We start from the raw sequence: 26,804 nt of genomic DNA on the forward strand, positions 1-26,804 counted from the left end.
GGGTTTAACCGTAAGGTTAACAAAATCGGGAACTTTTGTTGTGTACACAATTTTGTGTCTGTTGCTCGTTGAAACACGACAGAATGTAGGGGTGATGTTGTAATTTTCAAAGACAACTATGAGATTTAGGTCATTTGACTTGATTTCGTAAATAAACGTACACCAGTCCATTCAATTAAAAAGTTCAATTTTTTCAGGGTGCTAAAATGTACCTAATAAATTTCTAAGAGTAAACCCAGTAAACTATTTACACCTAGCAAAATCATAAAATCTTTAATTGCACCTAGCGACTTTCTAAAAATGCCCTCCCTTTCTTAAAAGTTAAACCCACCAAAACTAATCAATTTCCTTTTTTTTCTCTTTTAACACCCAACCAAATCTGTCTCTTGTTTCCCTCGTTCATTTTTCTTCAGCCTTGTCTCCATTTGTTGCTTCTTCTTCCATCTTAATTCATCTTCTTCTTTAGCGGTTCGTCATCACAGCATCATAGTTTATGCAGATGTTGCTTGGACTGTGATCGGTATCATAGGTAATTAGGTATGGTTAAGAGTAATTTGGTATGTATTACAATTGGAATTGATCTCGTAAGATGATTAACAATTAAACCCACATCTGATAAAACCCAAATCTCACTGATACAATCTGCTTCGGGCTCACGCATCCCTCGTCGCTGGCGCGCCGAAACCCAAACCCTATCGAACTGGATGGTCAGCCAAGTCCAGAACTCAAACCAGATGTTTTGGAAAAAAAAATCGAAAAAACCCGAAAGGCAGAGAACTAGGAATTTAGATAGCAACATAATTGATGATGTGTTATATATAAACACACATTCTGTGTATACTTAATAGTTAATTTTGATTATGGGTTCTGGTTAAATGTTTGCTCGGATCAACAACGTTTTCAAGTGGTACTGCTGGGTACATTAGAAAATACTGGGTTCAAGAGTGTCATGGTATGTTTTGTTATTGTTTTAATTATCATGACTGTTAATGTCATTTTACATGTGGATAAAATTGTCTTTGTTTATAAAGTTGTTTTGCTGGGTACACATTTTTTTCATGAGAACAGACAAAATGTTCTTGTCTAAAGAAGAAACACTCATATAGAATTTCATAGACTAGTTTCATTTTCTCATCACATAAAACATATATAATGAGGGTAAAAATTTAAATATTATTATAAGAATACATCAAACGGGATATATTAGTCTAGAACGATTAAAAGAGCCATTGTCTACTTTCCTAATAAAAAACTTGGTATATTTGAACCTGAAAAAATATAGCGCTTTCCATTCGTTTTAGGGTAGATGAACTTCGAGCAATATATATATTTTTTTATCTATTAACTTTTATCAACGTTCATGATTCGGTTCTTAATTTATAAAATCAGTGATTTATACAAATATGACTTGTATAGGTAGTTTCCTACAATATCTCAGTATTTACTCTACAGGCCTGATCACCTGGTCAGCTACTGACCACCAGCTGGTGGTCAGTAGCTGACCAGGTGATCAGCTCTCATTTACTCTATTGGATAACCATCAACCACTTCTCTCAACTCTATAACTTTCCATAACAACCCAAAGAGAAAAAGTTTTTATGTTCTTAGATCAGTTAGATGGTATCATTGGTATGGAAGCTAGTAGTTAACAAGTAAACAAAGATAGCATGCAACTTTGATTAAAAATTTCATGTGAAAAAGGAAAGCATAGAAGAAATGCATGTAGAATGCACGCCATCATCATGTGACCATTTTCATGAGTTTGCCACGGTTTGGTTCTGGTTGATAGGCAAAAACGTGGTATCACTAGTAAAGATAAAAGTCATATAACGAACAAACCAACCTCACCCCCACAGTGCCCACGACGACATGAATGTAACACCAAAAATATTAAGACAAAGACCAACTTATGTTATGTTAGATGGGTACTGATATTGAACTGATTTATATAGTTACAAAAATTGAACTGATCAATCACTGAAATGTAAATCATTACTGTTTGGATTAAACATATCAAATTAGACTACTTGTTTGACACCATGGCAAAGATGCTAGTTGCTACTTTATGGTCTCGCGTCCTATTACAACATGAGTTTTAACCTTTCTAATGATGGTCACCCGGCACATTAAAAATCATTGATTAAATGGAAGCCAATGTGTTATTCACTGTTGGTAGTATCCAATATGCTAGACTCAGATGATTATTGACTCAGTATTCAATTTACTCCATCTATGTAGCATACTTCTAAAACCAATCTTACTAAGTCAAACTTCGAAAACTGGAGAGCTTAGTTTCCCTCAATATCTCAAATTGTAGCCGAACTATAGAGTAAAACTTTCATAGGATACATTCAAGTGATTGAAAGCTGCCATTAGTTTTTAACCTTCTGAGTTTGCCAAAATAAAAGAGAGAATAATCACTTCAATGACTAGCTTCTAGGACTTCACTGACTTCAAGGGTCTGATAGCTTGTTGGAATTAAAACACAGTTCAAACAGAGATAGCATGACTTGGCAAACTTGTTCCGCAAATCAAGTAGACAAAGGTTAAATGTCACTTAGATTATGTGATTACAGCCAATAAAGAGCTTTAGAAGACAGTGCAGTCTTATGTGCCGGTGGGTTACACACCATGGAAATGTTACCATATTGTACTAACTCAGAAGCTTGGATGAACATTATGATTTATTCCCCAGAATATTGATAATGGTTTGGGCAGTTTTGGCTGTGCAATCACTCAAACAAAAGGTATATGTATGTGTACCATTATCCACCATCACCAAAATAGAATAAACAGGTACACTGTAGCACAGAACTTGGGAGAATAGTTGATGGATCACCAAAGTCACTTCAGCACACTACAACAGAGAACAATAACTTAGTTTCTCTAATTGAAGAAGGCTTAAAGACTTGATATTAGCAAATAAATTATCTTAATGGCATTTTTGTTCAATGGTATTTTGTTGAGGGGTCATCCTCTTATGAAGATTCTTTTAAAATTTTGTTTTAACTTTCTAGGTGTAGACTCAAACAGAAGGTAATACGACAACTAGAGTTAACATTAGCAGAGGATATGCAACAAAAAGCTGGATGTTAGTGCAGCAAACATATTCAACTTACTTGTACAGATAAGCCGCGATTCCTAGAATTAGACACAGGAGGATGATGTCGATGCAGAAGTTCCGGCTGGACCTCAGCTGAAACAGGGTCAGACCAAAGGTGTGACTGAGATGAAACGAGGAGAGAGGCCTTGAATTGCACATATATTGATTTAGGAAAATGCACACAATGCATAGTTTACCTGGACTATGGTATCCTTGAGTTTCACATTAGTATTCTTAAGGTCAGCATTTGCCCTCTCAACCTGGAATGATGTCGAAATGGAAATCAATCAACTGAGTAAAATAAAAAAGAAAATACATTAGCCAACAGAAGATAAATCAGAAGGCACAGGGATCATTACCTTATCATCTATTTCATCCATCAAAGGCACTTGCCTATCTATTTCCTATACAGAAATAGAATTTAAATACAATTTATGAGAGCATGGAAACCAAAGAAAGTGAATTGGATAATAGTTAAAACTTGGAAGTTAGAACAAACCTCATTCATGTCACCAGCCATATGTTTCAATGTGTCTAACCCTTCTGCTATAACATCTAAACCTTGATCCTGTATGAAATCCAACATGTAACTCCCATGTAAGCTTTCAGAACAAGCTATGTGAAAGAAACTGACCAACAATTCCAAACTTGTAGAGCCTATTAGAGTTTTCTACCACGTAAAGCAATGAAATGAAACTTTACTGCAGGAGCTGAGCTCCTTAAGTTCAATCATCTGAGTCTAGCATATCCATTGGAATGAGGTTTTGATTTGCACTGATACTTGCCTGTTTTATTCTTCGCATTTCATATTCATTTCTAAAGCGATCCGACTCCTTAGTATGTTGGAGGTACTCACTATCAAATTTCCCATCTGGTGTAATTTCAGTAAAGACATAAAGAGAGTTAAAAGAACTTATTTAGGTCTCCATAGAAACCTTGATACCACATGCTAGAAGATGTGAACACCTGAAGTTGTATCAATTTTTATTCCTGCATACGAGGTAGTTGGATCAGTCAAACCACCAGTTTGTTTAGCTCCACTAGTTGATCCATCTGGAATTGCTTCTATCCTCTCTTGTAGTACAGATACCAGATCGCTCCGAGCTTCAAGGTCTTCCCTTGAGAGACCTTTCACCTATGCAAGATCAATGACTGTATTTCTTAAAAGTTATTCCCATAACATGGGACAAAGTAGTATCAAGCTACATATCAACAAACAAAGTAGTATCTATACATCAAACATGAAATGCATAATAAGTTTTTGTCTAGATTAATGTGTTAATTGAGGTAATAAGCCAGAACTATAGTTCTGTGGATAGAAAAACTAAAAAACTAAAACTATATCAGATCAAACAAAACCACAACCTTGATTTAACAAAACTAGTACCAAAGTTACAAAGAACAAAACCTTTTTAGGAGCAAGTCTTCTCAATTTTGGTAGCTCCTGAAGCAAACGAGCTTTGGTTCGTCGAATTTCCGCATTCATAGCAACAGCAGAAGCCCTGCTCCTCTCAGTTGCCGCAGTCTCCGATTTCTACAGCATCATAATAATTCAAAAACCGTGTCAAACTAAAAGCAAAAAGATTCAAACTTTGATGTTCTTATTACTACGAAAGTTTTTGTTAAGAACAGAACCTTAAACCTTTAACTAGGAAATCAAAGAGAGATGGGAGAGACCTGAAGAGCAGCTTCAAGGTCGGCCTCAACGACGCTGTAGAGATGAGCAAATGCATCGTCCCCGGAGATATTATTGAGTTCCTTTTGCTTATCGATGTCGTACTTGTCGTATTTCTTGCATATCGTATCGACCCTCGTGATCAAATCGATCACACTCATCTCTAAAAAGCTCTGTTTGTTTCGGCGACGTCTCTGTGTATGTGTGAAGGTGTAACCGGGGCTGCTCTGACCGTTTTGGCTTCAGAAACTCAGAAAGAGAAAGAAGAAGAAAAACGGACAAGAGAATCTGATTCTAATTCCGAAGGGTACGGCGGAGATTCTAACGTTGGTTTGTTCTGTCCGGCCTCTGACAGTCTGACAAGTGTACTTCTCCTTGTGTGATGCCCCTGTAACGTACTCTTTGTCCCACAATGATTTTGCATTCCTAGTCTGCTAGCCATCGACAGTGTTTTTTTTTGTTAGAATTTATATGATGGGAAACGTCTTGGTTATAACTTCTTCTAGAGATTACAATTGGGGTAAAAAAAAAAAAATGCTAGCGTTTCAAGGCACTAATTTCAGGTATGTAAGCATGTATACATGTTTAGCCCAGTACCATTTCGTTTACACGTATAGTGTTACAAGTCTAGACACCAATGTAGAATAATGAGTTGAAGGTCAGACATACTAAATCCATAGATTGAAATTTCTTTAACCTATTGAAAGGTATAGCATAAGAGAGCTAAGACTAAGAAAAGGAGCATAGCGAGCATTGAGAACTGAATTGAAAAGAATGAAGAAGAGGAGCTGAATTGAAAAGAATGAAGAAAATCTATAAAAGTTCAGCTAATTGCAAGATATAAACAGAGAATCGAAAATAGTACATATAGCCTGCCCATACCTATAAAAGACGGAAAAGTGAAAGAGTCCAAGTGTTTGTCTCCTTTTTCAGCTGTAGGATTTTAATAGTTACAATAAAGTAAAAACAAGGGGGGTAATTTGGGTCGTCGGATATTTGTTTATATACACAGTGTTACTATATAATCAAAAGAGATTAGGTAGGTTAGGCAATTTTATATCTTAAACAAGGGGATCCTTCTCCCAAGATCAATTCCCTTTAAAGAAAGACATTCCATTATCAAAGAAAGACATCCTTCTCTGGGTGATTAAAGAAAGATATCATATTCTTTGGTTTTCCACAACTCTAAAAACTATGATAAACTGATCTTGAGCATCAAAAAAGCTGAAAAGGAAAAAGGTAAAAAAAAAAACAGTGGTACAGTATCTAGCGTAAGACGATGACCAGACAAGTCAAAGCCATACGCTTGTCGAAACCAGAATCAAAGACCCAAACACTGAAAGTCTGAAACGTATGATTTAACTACTCTTTTATAAGTCTCTGAATAAAACAATAAAACCCAATTTGCTCTCTCCTGCTTATTCGTTTTTCTCCTGTCCTGTTGTCCCAGGAATCAGAAGCTCCCCCATGGCTTCAAATTCGATTCGTTCCTCCTTTCAGTGTCTTTTGCTGCTTTTTCTATCCTTATTCGGGCACTGTTGTTATTCCTTAGATGAACTGGCTCCTTACACCAACACCTTCACAGTCTCCAGCTTCAGTTACCCACCTACACTTCTCAGGAATTCTAATTTTCGCTATATTAGAGGTGCATGGCTTGTTTTTCGATCACCCTTTTGTGGATTTGATTCATGGGCCCTTGCCCAAATTTATTGACTTTTCTTTTGCAAGTGCATTGATCTTTTGGTTGTTCAAACGCTTTGTTTCTAGATGTTGGTATGTTTGGTTTGACATTCTTGACCATTGGAGATTGAGTAGTGTGTGAATGGTGTTGGTCATATTTATAATGAAACTCAGGGGACTGAATTGAAGGATAACTGATTAGTGCTTGTGAATTCAGTTTGTGTGTATGTTTGTTTGTGAATAGTCATTGATGTATCAGATTCTTGTGTTTCAGGAGAAAAAGGCATCTGTCTTTGAAGTTCTGTTTTCGTTGTGAGAAACTATTGTCATTGTATCAATTAGTAAGTTTAGAACTTGTAGCCACTAAATTGGCATTATAATCATCTAGAATTACTTCATATGTGATCATGTTATAGAACAAGTCTGAAACATATGTCATTCCATTCCTTGACTCCGGCTTGGTTGAGTTGCAACTAACATGATTCAGCATTTGCTTTTTCATCACGTTAAAAGTGCTCAAATATTTGGTTTCTTACGTTCTTATGTAATTGCTGTTACTCTTGATAATCATAAGTTGCTGTTTCTTATATTCTTATAAATCAGCATTGCTTTTTCCGATTCTGTGTCTTGACTTGGGCTTGGTTACAATGAACATGATTTCAACGTTTCTTTTTTCATCATGTTAGAAGTGATTGCATCTCTCAAATATTGTGTTTCTTGTATTCTTATGTTAGTTCTGTTGCTCTCGTCAATCAATTGAAACCAGAACTTCACACAGCATTCTGAGAAGATAATTTTCCTTTTTTGACATTTAAATCATACAAACAGTTTATGCTGTTACTGATGTCATTTTGCCCCATTACATAAATGTGAATTTTCCCTTACATTGTGGTTCTTTAGCTACTGACAGTAGCAAAGTATGCATTCACTACCATAAGAAAATGATATTAATTTTTCCATGTCAGTTATCAAAATTTTATGAATCTGTTGAACTGTTCTGAATCAAGTGGAAATTTTAGTTTACATTCAAAATGTATTATCTTACTGGTTTTGGTTTTTTTCTTCTAGTTGAGCTGCCACCATGGTTCTCTTCAATGTCTATAGCAATGAACTCGAACGTAGACCTAGTAAGTACATATATTGGGGTTTATACCTCCCATCCTTCATCTTTCGATTCAAAGTGTATTTCTGTTGCTCTTCATTCTTTATCATATAGGGCTGAAATCCTGAAGGTGCACTTATCTTACAGCTGATTCTTGAATGAAAGTTTGATTTTTGGATTGAGTTGTTATTCTTTTGTTTACCACAAACTGCTTTTCATATTCTTTTCATTTTTTTTTGTTCAATTGTATAAGTCAAAGAAAAAAGCTGTCATCTAGGAGTCTTGGATCCTTGGTCATTATCCAGAATTGGCCCTCAAATTCCATCAAAAACACTAAATAGCACATTAAATTACTTTGCATCCTTGCTCATAGTTCATTCTGTTTTCAGGGTCATGTAAACATAGAAAAGGTTCCGAAAAGTACAATGCCATTGATTTGCTTCAGAGATGGTAGCCTTCCACTGCCCGATGCCAATACCTCTCTAACAGATTCAGGCCATCCAGGTACATAGTTTTGCCTTTCTGCTCTTTCGCGTTCTATTCGTGCTGTGATATTGCGTTTATGATCCACATGCATATAAAAGCTATTCGACAACCAATAGGCATTGCCAAAGGTTGTGCTTGGCAACATCTCTGTGCTGACATTATTTAAATACTATTACTTAATGTGCCTTGTCAGAAGGTCTCTGGATACTATACTGTCTGCACACAACATTTTTTTGTAATAGTTGATTAGTTTCGTAGTTTTGTAGACATGTTTTCTATATGCAGAGATTTTCTGTATTGAATGATATTTTGCCATTCTTATTTTGTCTCCACTCACAATTTCAATTGAATCATGGTCGGAAAGAGTATTGAATAGATTTTCTGCTGTAGCAGTTTTAGTTCCTCTTTACGATGGTTCACTTGAGGCAACACAAACTCTTCAGATTGCAGAGCAATGCTATCCTATGCAAAAGAATTTCACAGTGAAGTTGACAAATGAGCAGGTACCATCAAATCTCTTATAATATTTGTTTATTTTTTGTCGTAGGTGTTAATTTTGCGAACAAAACAATTCAGACGTTCTTTCATAATTCTCTTTTTCTTTTTGGAAAATTATTTTCTGAATCTTATGGAACTGTTGTATAGATTTCTCCCGGAGTCTGGTATTTGGGTCTTTTCAATGGTATTGGACCTGCGAGGACACAATCAAAAATGGTACAATTTAATATCCTTATTAATATTTTTTCACTTCTACTGCAAAATTCATTCTTCTTTTTGGTCGTAAACTGTGTCTTTTGGTGTTGTGTTAATCCTGGATCCACAACAAGTTATGATAGTAACTTTTGAAAATCATGAAACAGTTTAGGCTGGTTATCTGATGCTTATTTTGTTGATTTATTTATTTATTAATTTATTTGCAAATGTAGTTATGCTGTTCACCTTACTCATGGTTCTGTAATTAATGCAATAATCTATGAATGTTTTCTTTCTTACAACACTGACAAGGTTCCTACATTAACTTTCCAGATCAACCGTAAATCAGAATATACCTTCAGTGCCAACATCACTGTTGAAGGATGTACAACTCAAACCATGTGGGGCCAGTATTGCAACCAGACAATTTATCCTCTTTCTTGTTCTCTATCTGGCAGGTACAATGGTGCAGAAAATTCTTCAGAGGCTAATTCGTACAACCGTACAATGGATTATGGTATTTTTTGCAAAAATGACCTGGAAACTTCTTGTCAAGGAGAATGGGAACCAAAGTTTTACTCTTTGGATGTGGTGGGAATATCACAAGAGTTAAACATTGTGGCAGTGGATGTTTGGTTAAATGAAACATCATCAAATAACACTAGGAATGGTAGTGATATTAATTTAATGTGTTTTGCACGTCATGGTGCACTACCTTCAGAATCTCTGCATGATTATTCCAGTAATATAAACAAAAATACAATGGTCATTAACTTTCCAAAGGTTGGCCGCTGGTATATTACTATTTTACCTGTCAACTTCACAAAAGTACTTGGGGGGAGTTTAGATACTTCCATTGGAGTTTGCTACTCCATGGAAACGAAACTGCTTGAATGTCCGCTGGGGAAGGCTGGTGCCAATTGTCCATGGGAAACACACACCCTTCAGGTGGGCTTCCTGATACATGTTTCTTCTGCTTCTATAATTCTGAAAGTCTTAAGATACTTGGTATTGGTTATTCTTTCAATTTCTACGTTAAAATTGGTAGCTTTTACACATTGGTGATGAGGAAAGAATTGAAAAGATGATTAGGTAAAAAAAAAAGTATGCAAATCACCACTTAGTTTTTACGTGTCCTGGCCATGCACATGGAAGTATAGCGAGATTAGGTTAAATTGACCATTTATGTTGTCTTAATCACTTCACTTTAACTGCTTTAAAATTCTTTTTGCAGGTATCTTATCTTTATGTTGATGCTTCAAGAAACTTATTCTCAGGATAATTTATTGACAATCTGAGAATCATTGTCTGCAGACGGTTCTGAGGAGAGGTTCACTTTTCTTTGAGTCATACTATTTACCTGACAGTGGAGAAGTATCTTCTGATTCAGCCAATTTCCCTATTGATTCGCTTGTAACCAACACTTCGATTGGTGAAAAACCAGATAATACATGGACTTATTTTGTTCTTGACGTTCCTCGAGGTGCAGCTGGAGGAAATATGCACATTCGATTAACATCAGATGCAAAGATTAATTATGAAGTATATACTAGATTTGGTGGATTACCATCTCTAACCAGCTGGGACTACTATTATGCTAACATGACAAGCAATAGTGTCGGCTCCATGTTTTTCAACTTATACAACTCAAGTGAAGACAAGGTTGATTTTTACATTTTGTACGTCAGAGAAGGAACTTGGGGTTTTGGACTAAGACATCTAGATGCCACCAGTATTGCTTCCAAAGTTCAAACTACCATGTCTCTTTCCCTTGAAAGATGCCCTAGAAGATGCTCCTCACATGGAAAATGCCAAGATGTCTTAGATGCTAGTGGATTAACATCATACAGGTTTATGCTCAACTCTCCCCCTACTAAGTTTCCTCATTTACCTAGTTTTGATTTTTTATAGTGAACTTGAAATAGTAAAGACAGCAAGAGAAGTAAGCAATCCAAAAGAAAAAGAAAAACAAAACTGAACTAGAAGCATATCTGACACCATAATATAAATTGTTTCCAGTCATTATGTTTTATTTAATTTGGTACTTCTAATAATTTTTTCAGCTACTGCTCATGTGACCGAGACCACGGAGGCTTTGATTGTAGCATTGAAATTGTATCTCGTCATGGTATGTATTCTTTTTCAGTTATATGAAATATTGTCTTTGCTGTTGGTTTTTCTTAATCTTATTATGATCTGTTTTCAGTGAGGGATCCATCTATTATAGGACTGGCGATATGAACTTTCAACCAGGAAGAAATGTTACAGCCTTTAAAAGCTTTGCAAAACTTCTGTCTTCTAGCTTGGAGAAAAGCAACTTAGATGATTCCTTCAATGGGACATTGCCAAAAACTTATACCACCTAAGTTTAACTGAAAAAAAAATATTATGGAGAATAACATACTTTGTTAAGTACTTTATGTAGTCTGTTTGGTTATGCGTCCCTGAAGCAGATGTAGATAGTTTGTCTGATGTTGTAGGATTTAAATGGCCATATTTGTGTTATAAAAAGAACTGTAAGCTTTGCCACAGTGACTGCTGTAATCCCTCTTATGGATGACAATTTTTCACTAAATTGTTATTCATGTTGGTAACTAGTTTCACGGCTCAGTAGCATGCTCTACAGTAGCTCTTTTGTCTGATTCTCTGTCTGAAACTTGACACAGGGCACATATGGCAATCAATTCTGCTTGTTGCGTCAAATGCTGCAGCTGCACTTCCTGCTTTTTATTCCCTTCGACAAAAGGTATTATTTTTACTTATAACTTGTCTTCGCCTTGATTCACATATCTCAAGAGTTATAGAAAGAGAGAATTAATATATTATGGAAATAATGAATAATAACCCCTTCACAACAATACTACTGTCTTCCATTGGATAGAACAGATGTCCTGATACTGGCTGGGCTCAATTCCAAATATTTTGTGCTCTTCATTATATCCCCTACGTGTCTATTTTATATTGTATTTTAGCTTTGGTGATACTAGAGTAGATTTCTTGTATTTGTGCTATCTATGTCTTTCAGCATTTGTTAATATGGATATTGAACCTTAACTCTGTTGTCTTTTCAACTGGAATCTTTTTTCTTTTACAAGGAAAATGATGCTTATTTCTGTACATTTGTTGAAGAAAATGATTTTTATGTACAGGCATTGGCAGAATGGGTGATATTTACATCTAGTGGAATTGCAAGTGGAATTTATCATGCCTGTGATGTGGGAGCATGGTGTCTTCTGGATTTTAATTCTTTACAGGTACACAGTACAGGCATGCACATCTCTCAAATACACTCTAATTAGCACTTTAGTAGTTTAGAGCTTTTACCATTTCCTTATCTGAAAATGTCTCAGTTCATGGACTTCTGGCTGTCTTTCATGGCCATAGTGAGTACATTTGTGTACCTAGCTACAATGGATGAAGCTTATAAGAGACCAGTACTCACAGCTGTAGCAATTTTTACTGCTCTTATGGCAGTCACTAAGGCCACAAGGTACATTGAATTGATAGGACATAGATTGAGTTCATTTTAAATCTGAGCCAAAAAAAGAAGAAAAAAAAATTAGTATATTGTCAAGCATCTGACTAGACTCTTTGCAGGACGTCCAATATTGTGATTGTAATGTCAATTGGCATTTCGGCTCTTGTTCTTGGATGGCTGATAGAATTAACTACCAAGTATAGGTTATTTCCCTCTCCGGTCGGATTCTCCTTAAACATAATCGAGAGGTGCGTTTCTTAACAATATCAATCATCACGACTGCTTAGTAACCTTATCAAGTTTGTAACTCTGTATGCAATCAATACATATAAAAAAATAAATAAATTACTCTTTGTTGATTGGTATGATGAATGCTTGAATTATGTTTAGATTAATTTGATGCCTACATTGAATATTAACTTGATATATTTTTTTATCTACCACTGGCTTTTCAGTTTTGAACTCCCATCTCAGAGATTAGCTACTTCTGCAATTAGATCTGATAGACCTTGAGCATAATAAAACTTGTTAGGCCCGTATATCAATGTTATGGGAGTGATTGATCACTTTTTATTATATTGGAGAAACCCTTAAGGTAAAATGTTATCTTGATATACTCTAGTATAACGGTAACTTCGGCGGTGACTTCTGTGTATGAGCCTGTGTATGAGCTATATCTCTGCTTTGTATATCTCTTCTTTATCCATTGCATTTCCTTTTGTTCTAATAACCAAGAGATTATGCAGGTTCCAAGGTGTTAGAGGATGGCTAAAAAATCTGATCAAGACAATTTTCAGAAGATTTCGATGGGGCTTTGTGCTAGCAGGCTTGATTACATTAGCCATGGCAGCAATTAGCTGGACACTGGAGAGTACTGAAACCTACTGGATATGGCACAGGTGAATAATATTGTGAAAATTATCCATGACCTTCTTGCTATTGCTCTCTCTATGTCATGATTGATTGATTGATTGTTGCCTTAAATAATTTGCAGCCTTTGGCATGTCACCATCTATACGTCTTCCTTCTTCTTCCTTTGCTCAAAATCAAATACTGAGAGTACCGCAAGTACTGTAGATACTGTTATTGTTGATACTGAGAGTCAGAGACCCCCAAATGGAGCCTATGAGTTGACTAGGCAGGATTCATTGCCAAGAAGTTGATAAATAGCGCAAGCAAGAATTTTGCTGAGTTAAAGGGTAGTAGAAAAAAGAAATGATATTTGTAAAGGCCAAAGAGAATGATAATTGTCTGACTGCATCTTAGAAGCAGTTCCATAAACTAAATTGAGTTAAATTATGTCCTTGCATTAGCCATAGCCTAGAGAGCTATTTTCTTTTCTTTTTTGAAGGGTAGATTTTTTCAGGATATAGATTTTGGGTTTGTATGGACTTGTCAATGTATAGACTATTCATGAAGGCCTCTGGTGAAGATTACAAGTTATGAAATTAAAGACAAAGATCATTGCAAGGTGGTCATCCAACTGTAAATGATATATCGCCAGTTAGCAACCATTCAGTTGATAATGAAGCACTGCAGTTTTGCCTTTGTTCAATCTCTGTTGTAGTTTAATTGTTCAAACTGCAAACTCCAAACTCTTTTGAGTTTTGATTGCCAGTGGTTACTTGCCCAGAGAAGTACGGAGAAAATCAGGATAACAACACAAAATTCCCAGAAAATAGAAAATATCACACTTTGGCAGATTCAGTAATATAATGTTAAAGACAACAATAAAGTACAAAGCACTATAATGGCTCAAATGCAATTTCCTTTTGTTCTTTACATAACCTCCAAGAACAGTAAACAAAAATATATGCATAGTTTAATATCAATTTATAGACCACTCAAACCTAAAGAACAAATTTAATTTGGATGTAATAACAAGCTGATTGTATCCTTTGAAAAGCAATGGCTCCAGATCATTGTATAAAGAAATTAGTTTGCTTTCTACTGAGGCTTACTCACATATTCACTGTATGGTTCTTTCTTGAAACAAAACTTGCTTGCTGTTCAATCTCTCATATACATATAAACCATCCATTCATTGTGAGCCTTCACTTGAAGGCTCTATGATTTTGTCACCCTTCTCTTGTTGAAGTGCTCCTCTGCGAACGGGTGGAAGATGAGCGAAAATCTGGAGCTAACATCTCTTTATAGTCCTTGCGGATGCTCCAGAGGATCTCCGCGCACCTCTTCATGCTAGGCCGGTGCTGTCTACGTTGAGCCAAGCATTGCAAGGATAGTTCAAGAATCTTTTCAATGGCTAAATTGTTGGCTGCATTCTTTTCCAGCCTGGGATCCAAAATTAGAATAGCGTCTCCATCACTAAACTTCTTCATAGCCTGCAAAACCAACCCAAGCCACAATTTACTTTCCCATCTAGTAGTGCCTAAGCAATACCGTACCGAAAATTTTGACATAGAAATACAAGTAGAGTGGACTAGAGATCAGAAGAGATGAGAAATTCGCACCCATTTTGCAGTTATCCGTTCCTTGAGTTCCCGTTTTGGTTCAATCGGACGCCTGCCTGTAACCAGTTCAACTAGTAACACACCAAATGAGTAAACATCACTCTTATCTGTAAGTTGATAGGTTCTGAGGTACTCGGGGTCCAAGTAGCCAGCGGTTCCTTTAACTTGAGTAGACACATGAGTAGCACCTGAATCACTATCAGCAGCAAGCCTAGCAAAACCAAAGTCAGCTACTTTTGCTCTTAAGTTCTCTGTTAGGAGAATGTTGGAAGACTTTATGTCCCTATGGATTATCGGATGATCTGCCAAGTGAAGTGAATCATACTCCAATCAGTTCCTTAACACAGATTCCATATACAAATCTTTGAGATTGAGAACTTTTAGTTTCTAATTACCTGTGTACATATGAAGATAGGTGACAGCATGAGCCACATCGATTGCAATGTCAAGCCGCGCCGTAAGGTCAAGAATGTCGCCTTGCATACCTGCATTGTGCATTTCTATGAAAATCAGACACTTCACACAAGCAAAATTCGGAAACCAAAAGCGCGAAAAACCCAGTTATAGAACTCACAATCCAAATGTTGTCTAAGGGTTCCATTAGGAACATACTCCACAACCACAACTTTCTCATCTTCATACTCCACATACCCATAAAACTTGACCAGGTTCAAATGCTCCACCTGCGACAGCATTTGAATCTCGCTCTGGAACTCCACACCCAAATGCTTGTCATACACACTCTGCATTACTCAAATTCACAATGTACTTGATCAAAACCCAAATTTACACACCTAAGAGATCAAAATGTTGTAAACCAAAAATTGCATCCCAACCTTTTTGGCACGCTTAATGGCAACTGATGTCCCATCTTCAAGCGTCCCCTTGTACACCGTCCCAAAGCCGCCTTGTCCGATCTTGACCGAGGGAGAGAAGTTCTTAGTGGCCCTATAGATTTCATCCATCGTGAACTTCACATTCCCAGCCTGTCTCTCATGTCTCGAGTTATTCGTACTAGAGTAAACTCCCCGGCTCGAACCAGAGGCGCGTCTCCTCTCACTCCCAGCTCCAGAGTTATCCGAAAACACTAGCAAAATAAACAAAATACAACAAACTAATCATTGATCTGAGTCATCTCAGATCTCATTACATATAAACAATGGAGGTGTTGTTACCGGAAGGAGGTTTAAACTCCTCGGAGGAGTCGGCAAAGCTGGCCGAGCTTCTGGTGTCGGGAGGAGTGAAGCAGCCGACGAAGACTCCGACGACGGAGCGAGCGGCGACGGCGACTGCACTGGACTTGCTTGCAGTGGATGAGGCGTTAGAGTAAGATGAGGGGGCAGGTGATGCGTAGGGGAGGCGGTCAGGGGTGGTCCCAGCATCGGAGCTGGTGTTGCGGCGGCGTCCGTACGACGGAGTTCGTCTCATTTAAGTTGGGGGAGAGAGAGAGAGAGAGAGAGAGAGAGAGAGAGAGAACGGAGAGACGTAGAAATGGCGGGTAGTTGTGGGGAGAGAGAAGAAGAGAGAAGAAGAAGACTTTGATATTTCGAAAAGTCTTCCCAACCAGAGGAAGCCAACCAGTACCAAAGTACAATTAATATTTCTTTGTTTGGTTTGCTTTTTGGGATCAAAACAATTATTGGACCTTTTCTGGATATTTTTCTATTTTTTCATTTCTTTTTGTGAACTTTTTGATAGATTTCTCATTTCTATTTGGATGGGTTGTGCACACTCCACACATTAGTTATGTTATTTTGATCAATGTGGGGTAAACAGGTTTCAAGCTGGAATCTCATTCATTTATTTAACGAACATAGAGAAGAAAACTTGTTTGTTTTTTTTTTTTTGAAGATAATAGCTATAATAGTGGTCTTCACACCATTATTATTAATGAAACTATAAAATACAAAAGAGAGACATTGAGCATAAACCTCATAGTGTAAGAACATCTTAAAATAATATCAGGAGAATCTATATCACCTAAATATTTTAACAAAAACCATTTAGCAAAAAATGTATCATTGACATTTTTATTTGTTTTGACTAAAACATGGCGACATAACGAAAAATTAAAACTCATGTAAAGCCATATAAAACTTTTCCTAATTATTTTCCCTAATTGCTTTCCCATTTGTCTGCATCTTTAGGCTTTAGCAAACTTCATCACACGTTTTTTGTATTGGGCAATCAAGAGAGATTTACAAGCAGCAAACATGTTTCTCTATACTTAATTTGAAATCTTTAATTATGGTGTATAAGACAGAGAATCTATTTAAGACGAAAACAACAACCTAACGTTCAATCTTTTTATTCAAATCAAGCGTATATTAATCACCAAACTTATAAAATTAAGTTTTACACAACTTTAATCATGAATTAAAACCTATCATACTTTTTTTTTGATCGAATACGTTAGAGAACTTTATTGAAAAAAATCACCGATTACACGGAGGGGATGCAAACAAACCCTGTAACTCCCCAGGAGGGGCACCAACCCAACGGGAAGGAGAAGAACAACTAAGAGCCAAACGAGCTAGCTTATGCGTTACCAAGTTGGACTTCCTGAAAACATGACTACAAAAAGAAGAATTAAGAGACAACAGATCCTGTTTAATATCCTCAACGATCATGCCGAAAACAGAATTCTCCACATCAGACTGAATAGCCTTAACCAGATTGAGACGGTCTGACTCCAAGACTAAAGGAAAAAGCTGTAACTCCCTAGCCATCTCACAAGCCAATCTACCAGCATAAGCCTCCACTAAAACCTATCATACTTAAAATTTGAGAGTAACCATGGAAATTCGAACGTGATCTGGTGATTTTTCAGATTGAGTGCTATTGTTTAGGGAGGTGTAAGTAATCATTGGTGTCTATAATGCACAGACTGAGTACGGAAGTATTGGTTTGAATATTAAGGGTGGCTTAATATTAAAATGTCCTATGTAAAATCATGGGTTCTAGCCTTTTAGGCATATATAATGCAAATAAACTCTTGATTAGAACAGCATTTGTTAATAATTTCTTAACAACCTGGAATTGACTAATTCCTTATTTTTAGACAGACAATTTCTATTGTTCTACAAATATGAAGAGTAAAAGGTAACTGTTTACACCAGAAAATATGAATGCAAATTATTATTGATACGAGTCATGTCACACCAATAAGAAAATATCAGAGATAAACAAATATATGTGACTCAACATTTGGAACAAATAGAATAATATACCCTGAATTGGAGTAAGAGGGACTTTGATAGGTCCTAGAGCAACAAATTGATAGTTAATAAATTCATCTGATGCAGATAGAAAACCAGTAATTTACTCCAGGGTTCATCTGACATTTGAAATAACAGACCCAATACTTTGATTACAAGTTAATCAACTATATCTTAGGGAGGAAATTGTCAGAATCCTGATCAGTGATTGTTAACTACAAGTGGCTCTGGAAATTGACAGGATTCTGCAGTTTGTTGAATATTGCTACAAGTTGAAGGAACCCTTCCAATCTAACATCGATCTCTTTTATGAGAGAGACGGCTTAAAAACTGATGAATGATTTGCTTGGTGGTAAAATTTACCACCAGCTTCTACAATAAAGCAAAGAAAAAGATATGCATTGGTTAAACTTTCGATTATAAGGTAAATCAGGCATTGTCTTGATCCACCTATCCAAATTATAGGTCATATCAGATGATGAAAAGCATCTCTTTACCTCATTGGATTTACATGTTTGGCGATGGAATACGCTGGAGTTGTAATAACTTGATTTTTCGGATTTGGCTAGGTCTGTTGAAAAAATAGATGCAACTGCTAGCTTAGAAACTTGAAAAAGTCTGCAGTATTGAATCATAATAGATTTTTCATGTTCATTTAAGATATATGATTTCTACATGGTAAACACGGTGAAATTGTCTAGAATCGCATATTAATGACCTATTCCACACGGTAAGCATGTAAATTTCTAATGAGACATGAAGGACTTTAGGGAAATGTACAAGTCTGCACATCCTTTCATCTCACAAGGTTATGAGAACAGATCACCACATCACAATGGAGTCACTGATTATTTAGAGTGCTCATTGTCAAAGCAGAGCTCCAGAGAAGTCGGGCAAACTTCAAGCAGATCCATCCAGAACTGTGTCTAACTTAATTATCACTGATCCTAGATATTCTTCTCGTTCATCACCTAAGCAACATCCCTCGCATAACATACACCGGTGATGCATCTTCATCACCACTCGATATCAAGTTCATTGTATCCCTTAAAAGCAATGACTTGAGTTTAGTACTAAAGAAATTATTTTGCTTTTTGTTGGAGAGGAAAGATCACATATCAAAAAAGAGACAAATAACATATAACTTATAAGTGGATGAATCATACTCAATTGTACCGATGTCTATTGTAGTTAAAACCCAACATTTTAAAAGTGGTTAAGTTAGGACAGTATCGGTACAATAATGATCTACGGGCCACGCTTGTCCCTGGTCTAGTTTTTCTATAGAGGATTACTTACATTTCCAGTGTTGGGTTCTTTCTTGAAACAAAATGTGCTTGTTGTTCACTCTCATACACATAATTTATAAACTTGTGTTGGGTTCTTTCTTGAAACAAAACTTGCTTGTTGTTCAGACTTTCACTAATTGGAAGCCTTTACTTGAAGACTACATATGATTTTTTATTTTTTTTAAATGAAAGAAGGTTGGACGATTTTATTCAATAAGCACAAGTCATATTACACAGTGACCCGTCCTTGCAGACCTAACAAAAAGAGACACTACTCAAACGTAATATAACTCATCTATTGAGTGAAGCTTAGTAAACTAATAAAATACTGACAATAAATTTTTCCGTAACATCCATTAGAATACTCGCTGACAACATCCGATCAATAATCACATCAGTTCCTCGCATGTATTGATCCTAAGAAAAAAATTAATACCGAACTAAACAAAGCCCTGGGTCCCAAACTTTTATTTTAAAGCCACATGGATTCTAAATCTGAATCCAAAACTTTAGAGGCCAAGATATTTCTGCTCTAGGTCCCAAAAGAGTTAGGCCCAAATTAAAAGAATCAACTTGAGCCCACTTCCTTCTAGGTTTTCCCCAAGCACACACCGTCTGCGCCGTCGCCGTTAGTGCCGCTACAACATATGATTTTGTTAATCTTCTCTTGTTGAAGAGCTCCTTTGAGAAAAGGCCGTAGATGAACAGAACTCTGGAGCTGATATCTCTTTATAGTCCTTACGGATGCTCCAGAGGATCTCCGCGCACCTCTTCATGCTAGGCCGGTGCTGTCCACGTTGAGCCAAGCATTGCAAGGATAGTTCAAGAATGTTTTCAATGGCTAAATTGTTGGCTGCATTCTTTTCCAGCCTGGGATCCATAATTAGAAGAGCGTCTCCATCACTGAACTTCTTCATTGCCTGCAAAACCAACCCAACCCACAACTTACTTTCCCATCTAGTAGTGCCTAAGCAATACTGTACCGAAAATTTTGACATAGAATGATAGAAAATACAAGTAGAGTGGACTAGAGATCAGAAGAGATGAGAAATTCGCACCCATTTTGCAGTTATCCGTTCCGTGAATTCCCGTTTTGGTTCAAGTGGACGCCTGCCTGTAACCAGTTCAACTAGTAAGACACCAAATGAGTAAACATCACTCTTATCTGTAAATTGATAGGTTCTGATGTACTCGGGGTCCAGGTAGCCAGCGGTTCCTTTAACTGGAGTAGACACAAGAGTGGCACCCGAATCACTATCAGCTCCAAGCCTAGCTAAACCAAAGTCAGCTACTTTTGCTCTTAACTTCTCTGTCAGGAGAATGTGGGAAGACTTTATGTCCCTATGGATTATTGGATGATCTGTCAAGTAAAGCGAATCGTACTCCAGTTAGATCAATCACACAGATTCCATGAAGTACTAATAGTTCCTAATTCTATACTTGTTCAAGCAGAACAATACCTGTGTACATATGAAGATAGGTGACAGCATGAGCCACATCGATTGCAATGTCAATCCGCGCCGCAAGGTCAAGAATGTTGCCTTGCATGCCTGGATTATGCATTTCTATGACTTTCAGACACTTAAATACAAGGCAGAATTTGGAAACCAAAAACTCGAAAAACCCAATTATAGAACTTACAATCCAAATGTTGTCTAAGGTTTCCATTAGGAACATACTCCAGAACCACCACTTTCTCATCTTCATACTCCACGTACCCATAAAACTTGACCAGGTTCATATGCTCCACCTGCGACAGCATTTGAATCTCGCTCTGGAACTCCTCAACCAAATGCTCGTTATTTTCACCCTGCATTACTCAAATACACAATGCACTTAATCAAACCCCAAATCCAAAAACAGTTACACGCCTAAGAAATCAAAATGCTGTAAACGGAAACTGTATCCCAACCTTTTTGGCACGCTTAATAGCAACTAAGGTCCCATCTTCAAGCCTCCCCTTGTATACCGTCCCAAAGCCGCCTTGTCCGATCCTGACCGAGGGAGAGAAGTTCTTAGTGGCCCTATAGATTTCATCCATGGTGAACTTCACACTCCCAGCCTGTCTCTCTTTTCTCGACTCATTCAAGTTGGCATAAACTTCCTGGCTGTAACGAGACACGCGTCTCCTCTCACTCCCAGCTCCGGACGCATAGGAAAACACTAACAGAACAAGCAAATACAACAAACTAATCAGTCGTGTCACATCTCTTCAATGGATTTACATTAATTCGGTCTATATATTTTTGGAGAAATAAAGATATCATTACCGGAGTCGGCGAAGCTGGCGGAGCTCTTCGACTCAGAAGGGGTGAAGCAGCTGGAGTAGGATGAGGGGGTAGGCGATGCATAGGGGAGGCGGTCTTCAGTACATGCAATACGTCCGCATCGCTGCATCTTCAGTACATGCAATACGTCCGCATGTGAAGGGACTTGAGGGGGCACGTCAAATGAACCTTGGATGTTGATTTGACTTTGTACTGCCCTATTGTCTTCAGTTCGCTGCAACCCCTCATCTTCAACACTTGTTGAGTCCAACAAAGTCTCAGATACATCTCTTAATCCCTGCATATTATGTATATCAATTCCAATTGCAGGTGAAGGATGTTCAGGCAGTTGGACGTCACATAAATCTAATTCAGCTTCAATTTTCCTGATCGCCATCTCTATTTTATCTGCAGAGTCTATGGCCTCCTTCACGTTCCTTTCTACCTGTCCTTTGAGTTCAATGAAGAGCTTCTGAAATGATTCATTTAGATCAAGAATTTTGTTGGTGTGTTTGTACTTCTTGTAGTTGGCATGCTTGCCAACTTTGGAGCATTTGAGAACATACTCTACACCATTCTCTATTTGTAGAATAAGCTTTTCTGCTTCTTGGTTTGGAAGATGCAGGACCCTACTATGTTCTGTTATCTCTTCTATTAGAGGCTGTATGCAGTAGAGCGTGGATTTGAATGTTTTGAGCAGCCGTTTAAACATCATGTTCTCGACTGTCACTTGTGCAACGGCATCAAATAACTGCCGGAATACTACTCCTAGTCGTCCTAGAGCAGGATTAGCAGCCCCTCCTTCACTTGATAATGGGGCTTGTTGCTCACTATTCGAAACAATTCTCCTTATTACATCCTGCTGCTCCATCAGCATGGCATGGATTTCCTGCTGCCCCCTCAATATAACATCTACTTTTTTCTCTAATTCATCTTGCTTTTTCTCCAAATCATCTTGTTTGTCTTTGGCGTGTCTTGCCAAACATAAGAGCTCTGTCACATTCCTCCTTTGCTCCAACTCTAGTAATTCTAATAGCCTCCTGAGAGACCTATCCAATTCACCGAGTTGTTCTGCGCAATTAGGCTCTATGCAGTTAAAGCAATTGCCCCAAATGTGGATGTTGCACATGCTAAGCTTGGATAAGATGGCCACAAGCTCTATTCCCTCATTCATTTTTGTTTCAATTCTTCAACTATATTGTTTGGGAGATTTAGATGAACGTTATTTTCTCCTATCCGTTCGAGAATACATGAATGTAGACAGTCCAGCGTGAATTCAAGATTTATGAGGTGGGTTCTAAACTTCCTAGTCTTGTGAATGGCCACCTTAACGCCATCATACAACATTTGGAAAGGGATTCCTCTATAGATACAGACCCCATAATAATTATAACTTCCGCAGTTACGCAAGCCCAAAGTCGAAATCAGCAATATTATTGCAGCATATATGTATATATTTTCAAATCTAAACTTAACAAACCTTGATTGCTGCTTGTGGCCGTGGATATGATAGGAACAGAACAGTGAGCTCACCTAGCTCCTCAATTTTTGTGGAGGAATAGATCAATCTGGTATTAGAGAAATGAATTGGTAGAGCTGAATGAATAGCAAGTCAAACTGCATTCTTGGTAGCTACACTCTTGTTAGAGAAATGAATGGTGAGTTCGTCTCATCTAAGTAGAGAGAGATAGAGAGAGGGAAGAGGAAGACTTTGAGTTTTTAAAACGTCTCCAACCAGTAAATATTTCTTGTTTTTGCTTATGCTTTTTGGCATAAAACAATTTAGAAAATTATCTATTACAGTACTCTATTTCTCCATTGGGGAACTATTTCACTTGCACAAAATTGAGATTCTAAAATTCCCAGCTCCACCCCTAGGTTCTAGACTTCTAGCCTTCCAGGCATATATAATACAAATAAACTCTTGATTACAACAGCATTTGGTTAATAATTTCTTAACTACCTGCACTTGACTAATTCCTTACCTAAAAATCTTGACCGGCAATTTCTATTGTTCTACTTCTACCAAACCTGAAGAGTAAAAGATAACTGTTTACACCAGATAATATGAAGGCAAATTATTATTGATACAAGTCATGTCACATCAATAAGAAAATATCAGAAATAAACTAATAAATAGGACCCAACATTTGGAACAAATTGAATAATATAGACCCTGAATTGGAGTAAGAGGGACTTTGATAGGCACATAGAATGATGAATGATTTGCTTGGTGGTAATATTTACCATCAGCTTCTACAATACAGCAAAAAAAAAAAAGATACGCATTGGTTAAACTTTCAACGATAAGGTAAATCAGGCATTGTCTTGGACTCTTGGTCCACCCATCCCAATTATAGATCGTATCAGATTATGAAAAGCTTCTCTGTACCTCATTGGATTTACATGTTCCTGGAGTTGCAAGAACTTGATTTTTCAAATTGGCCTTAACCTAGGTCTCCTGCTGTCTAACATCCAGTAGAAACAAGATGGCAACTGTTAGCTCAGAATCTTGAAAAAATCTGCAATGTGGAATCATGATAGACTCATCAAGTTCATATGAAACTTAGGCTTTCTACATGGTAAACGTGGGTGAAATGATTCAGAATCGCACATACTACTGATATATTCTACACAATAAGCATTTAAGATTCTAATAAGACATAAAGACTTTGAGTGAATGTGTAAGGCTGCAGATCCTTACATCTCACGAAGATATGAGAGCAGATCATTACATCACAAGGGAGTCACTGAGTAATTAGAGTGCTTTTCAAAGCAGAGCTCCAGATCAGTCGGGCAAACTACAAGCAGATTCATCCACAACTGAATCCAACTTGATCACTGATCCTAGGTATAATTCTTCTCCTTCATCACCCTGAGCAACATCCTTAGCATAATATACATCTGTGATGCTTGTGGGTGGACTCATCACCTGACACAAACGTATGAATGTCACTGCCTAGTTGCCTACCTCCAGCCAGCTACAACCGGGAGCTTTCTGATCACAATTGTACCTCATCATTTGGCGTACTTTTGCAACATCAGCCCAGTGACCTTCAGTAGAATAGATGTTAGAAATGAGACTATAATTCACAGGTTTGTTTGCTTCTAATGTGAAAAGCTTTTCTGCAGCCCATTTTGCTAATCCTACATTTCCATTGACTTTACACGCCCCTATGAATGCTCCAAATGTATTGGGATCGGCTTTAATTGACATCGAGGTCAAAACAATGGAAGCCTCATCCAAAAGACCAGCTCGTCCAAGAAGGTCAATGAGACAGGTATAATGCTCGGAATCTGGAAAAACTTGATAGTCATCAGTCATTAATTTAAAGTAATGAAGGCCTTTCTTTACTAACCCTCCATGACTACATGCAGAAAGAACCCCAAGAAAGGCAATTCCGTCAGGTCTTATGCCATAAGTTAACATATTGTCGAAAATCTGAGTAGCTTCTTTGGCAAGACCATGGAATGCATAGGCACATATAACTGAAGTCCATGTAACTAGGTCAGGTTCAGTAACCAAGTCAAAACATTTAGATGCAGAAGCAATACTACCACATTTGGAGTACGCATTTATTAGAGCATTAGCAATTGATGAAAACAAATGGAACCCCAATTTAATAATGTAAGCATGAACTTGCATAAGTTCATTAGCAGATGGTACATTACCACATGAGCTAACAATGCTTGCCAGAGTAAACTCATCAGGATAAAAACGTTCCCGAAACATTTCCCGCAGAACTTTTATAGCTTCAATCCCTTGCCCATGCTGCCCATATCCCACAATTATAGTGTTCCAAGAAACGACATTCTTGATGAACATTGCATCAAAAGCCTTGCGAGCATCACCTATGTTACCATTCTTTGCATACATGTCAACAAGTGTACTGGAAACCTGAACATCATAATCAAACAACTGTCTAATAACACTGCCATGAATCTGCATTCCAAGTTCACAAGACCCCCAAGTACTACATGCACTGAGTAGGCTGCTAAACGTAAACTCATCCCCCTTAACACCCTCCAACCTCATCACATTGAAGACCCCAAAGGCCCTTTCTGCCAAAGAATTTGAAGCATAGCAATTTACCATAACATTCCACAAAACCTGATCCTTGAACAACACACAATCGAAAGCACACCTTGCATCTTCAACTAAACCAAACTTCGCATACAAACCAACAATTCCGCTCCCCACAAAACAATTCAAACCAAATCCTAATTTCACCGCAAAACAATGTAATTGTCTACCAATCTCTACATCCTTTGACTTCACGCAACCGCGGAACAAACCATTAAATGTTATACCATCCGGACCACCTCTCTCCACCAACATTCTCCTAAAATAACAAAAACCCAGATACAAATTCAACTCATGATTACCGCTACAGTTAACAAACCCAGTAATCATTGCATTCCAAGCCACCACATTTCTCACACGCATTTCATCAAACACCTTCTGTGCATGATTTAAATCCTTGCATTTGACGTAAACGTTGAGAATTTGGATTTGCAAGGACTGTAAGTTATACATTCCCAACTTTAAGACGTGCCCATGTAGTTGCTTTCCCGCGCGAACAAAACCCAGTTTAGCCGAGAGTTTGAGGGCACTGGAGCATAAGGAATAGGCCACGTGAGACATTGAAGCGGGTCATTTGGAACCCAGATTAAGGGCTTGAAGACTCGACTCAGAAGCAGCTAAGGACAAAAATATCCATGATATCTTCGATATTTACTTAAAATTTCTGTTTTTTCAAACAGTCAAGCAGATAAGCACTGTATTAATTTTCTTTCTGATAGCCCAAGAGAAAAAATATTATCTGATACATTCTCATAAATTGGATAATCATCATGAAGCTACACTTCTACTCGATCAATTCTTTTATTTAATCCATGCATCTGGTGTACACTTTCTTTTTTTTATTAAATTGAGCTACAATCGAATATCCATATTAATATCCATTTAGGAATTCGGAGTATTCGTATCCCATGTAGAAGCAGGGTCAGGGCATACACAATACATGTTTTCACAACGGCATAAGCCCTCAAATCCCTCAGGTCCACAGTCTGTTTTCGGATAGTGACATGGATATCCTACGCGGCCCCTAGCCTCTACCACAAATTGCATACCTGCCACAAAAGAGAGTTTTTAAGACCATATATACACCAAAAATCTAAGTAAAGAAGAAATCTTAGATATGCTCTAATTTATTGGTAGAAGAAATTTAAATATATGTATATATATGCTACTAAAAATAATAATTCGGAGCAAGAAAAAACTGGAAATGTGAATTGTATGTGGTTATAAACTAACATCTGGGTTGAATTTCCAGCACATA

At 37.3% G+C, this 26,804-nt stretch overlaps 4 protein-coding genes and 1 pseudogene across 4 annotated transcripts; 1 reads left to right on the forward strand and 4 right to left on the reverse strand.

The window, feature by feature from the left end:
- Positions 1 to 2,395: 2,395 nt before the first annotated feature.
- Positions 2,396 to 5,221, reverse strand: LOC101315179 (syntaxin-71-like). Its single transcript, XM_004306706.1, has 9 exons — positions 4,781 to 5,221; positions 4,512 to 4,637; positions 4,070 to 4,238; positions 3,889 to 3,974; positions 3,603 to 3,671; positions 3,463 to 3,507; positions 3,301 to 3,363; positions 3,120 to 3,196; positions 2,396 to 2,857 (listed from the first exon to the last, which is right to left on the reverse strand). The coding sequence occupies exons 1-9, from the start codon at positions 4,937 to 4,939 to the stop codon at positions 2,845 to 2,847; spliced, it is 807 nt and encodes a 268-aa protein (XP_004306754.1). The 5' UTR covers positions 4,940 to 5,221; the 3' UTR covers positions 2,396 to 2,844.
- Positions 4,979 to 13,485, forward strand: LOC101311331. The gene is made up of 15 exons (XM_004308308.1): positions 4,979 to 5,108; positions 6,331 to 6,423; positions 7,527 to 7,585; positions 7,950 to 8,064; positions 8,440 to 8,549; positions 8,692 to 8,760; positions 9,073 to 9,687; positions 10,054 to 10,589; positions 10,803 to 10,867; positions 11,406 to 11,485; positions 11,889 to 11,993; positions 12,090 to 12,229; positions 12,337 to 12,465; positions 12,964 to 13,116; positions 13,212 to 13,485. The coding sequence occupies exons 1-15, from the start codon at positions 4,979 to 4,981 to the stop codon at positions 13,378 to 13,380; spliced, it is 2,568 nt and encodes an 855-aa protein (XP_004308356.1). The 3' UTR covers positions 13,381 to 13,485.
- A 577-nt stretch (positions 13,486 to 14,062) lies between these two features.
- Positions 14,063 to 16,163, reverse strand: LOC101290695 (calmodulin-binding receptor-like cytoplasmic kinase 2-like). The gene is made up of 6 exons (XM_004306707.1): positions 15,864 to 16,163; positions 15,525 to 15,775; positions 15,263 to 15,431; positions 15,084 to 15,173; positions 14,689 to 14,990; positions 14,063 to 14,559 (listed from the first exon to the last, which is right to left on the reverse strand). The coding sequence occupies exons 1-6, from the start codon at positions 16,114 to 16,116 to the stop codon at positions 14,296 to 14,298; spliced, it is 1,329 nt and encodes a 442-aa protein (XP_004306755.1). The 5' UTR covers positions 16,117 to 16,163; the 3' UTR covers positions 14,063 to 14,295.
- Positions 16,164 to 19,851: 3,688 nt separating this feature from the next.
- Positions 19,852 to 22,636, reverse strand: LOC101311627. The gene is made up of 6 exons (XM_004308309.1): positions 21,466 to 22,636; positions 21,108 to 21,358; positions 20,837 to 21,005; positions 20,656 to 20,745; positions 20,254 to 20,555; positions 19,852 to 20,115 (listed from the first exon to the last, which is right to left on the reverse strand). Exons 1-6 carry the CDS (start codon positions 22,634 to 22,636, stop codon positions 19,852 to 19,854), a joined length of 2,247 nt encoding a protein of 748 aa, XP_004308357.1.
- Positions 22,637 to 24,309: 1,673 nt separating this feature from the next.
- On the reverse strand, positions 24,310 to 26,107 carry LOC101311918 (annotated as a pseudogene).
- Between the last annotated feature and the right edge of the window lie 697 nt (positions 26,108 to 26,804).

Source organism: Fragaria vesca, linkage group LG7, assembly GCF_000184155.1.
Source record: "Fragaria vesca subsp. vesca linkage group LG7, FraVesHawaii_1.0, whole genome shotgun sequence".
NCBI classification, from domain to species: Eukaryota; Viridiplantae; Streptophyta; class Magnoliopsida; order Rosales; family Rosaceae; genus Fragaria; species Fragaria vesca.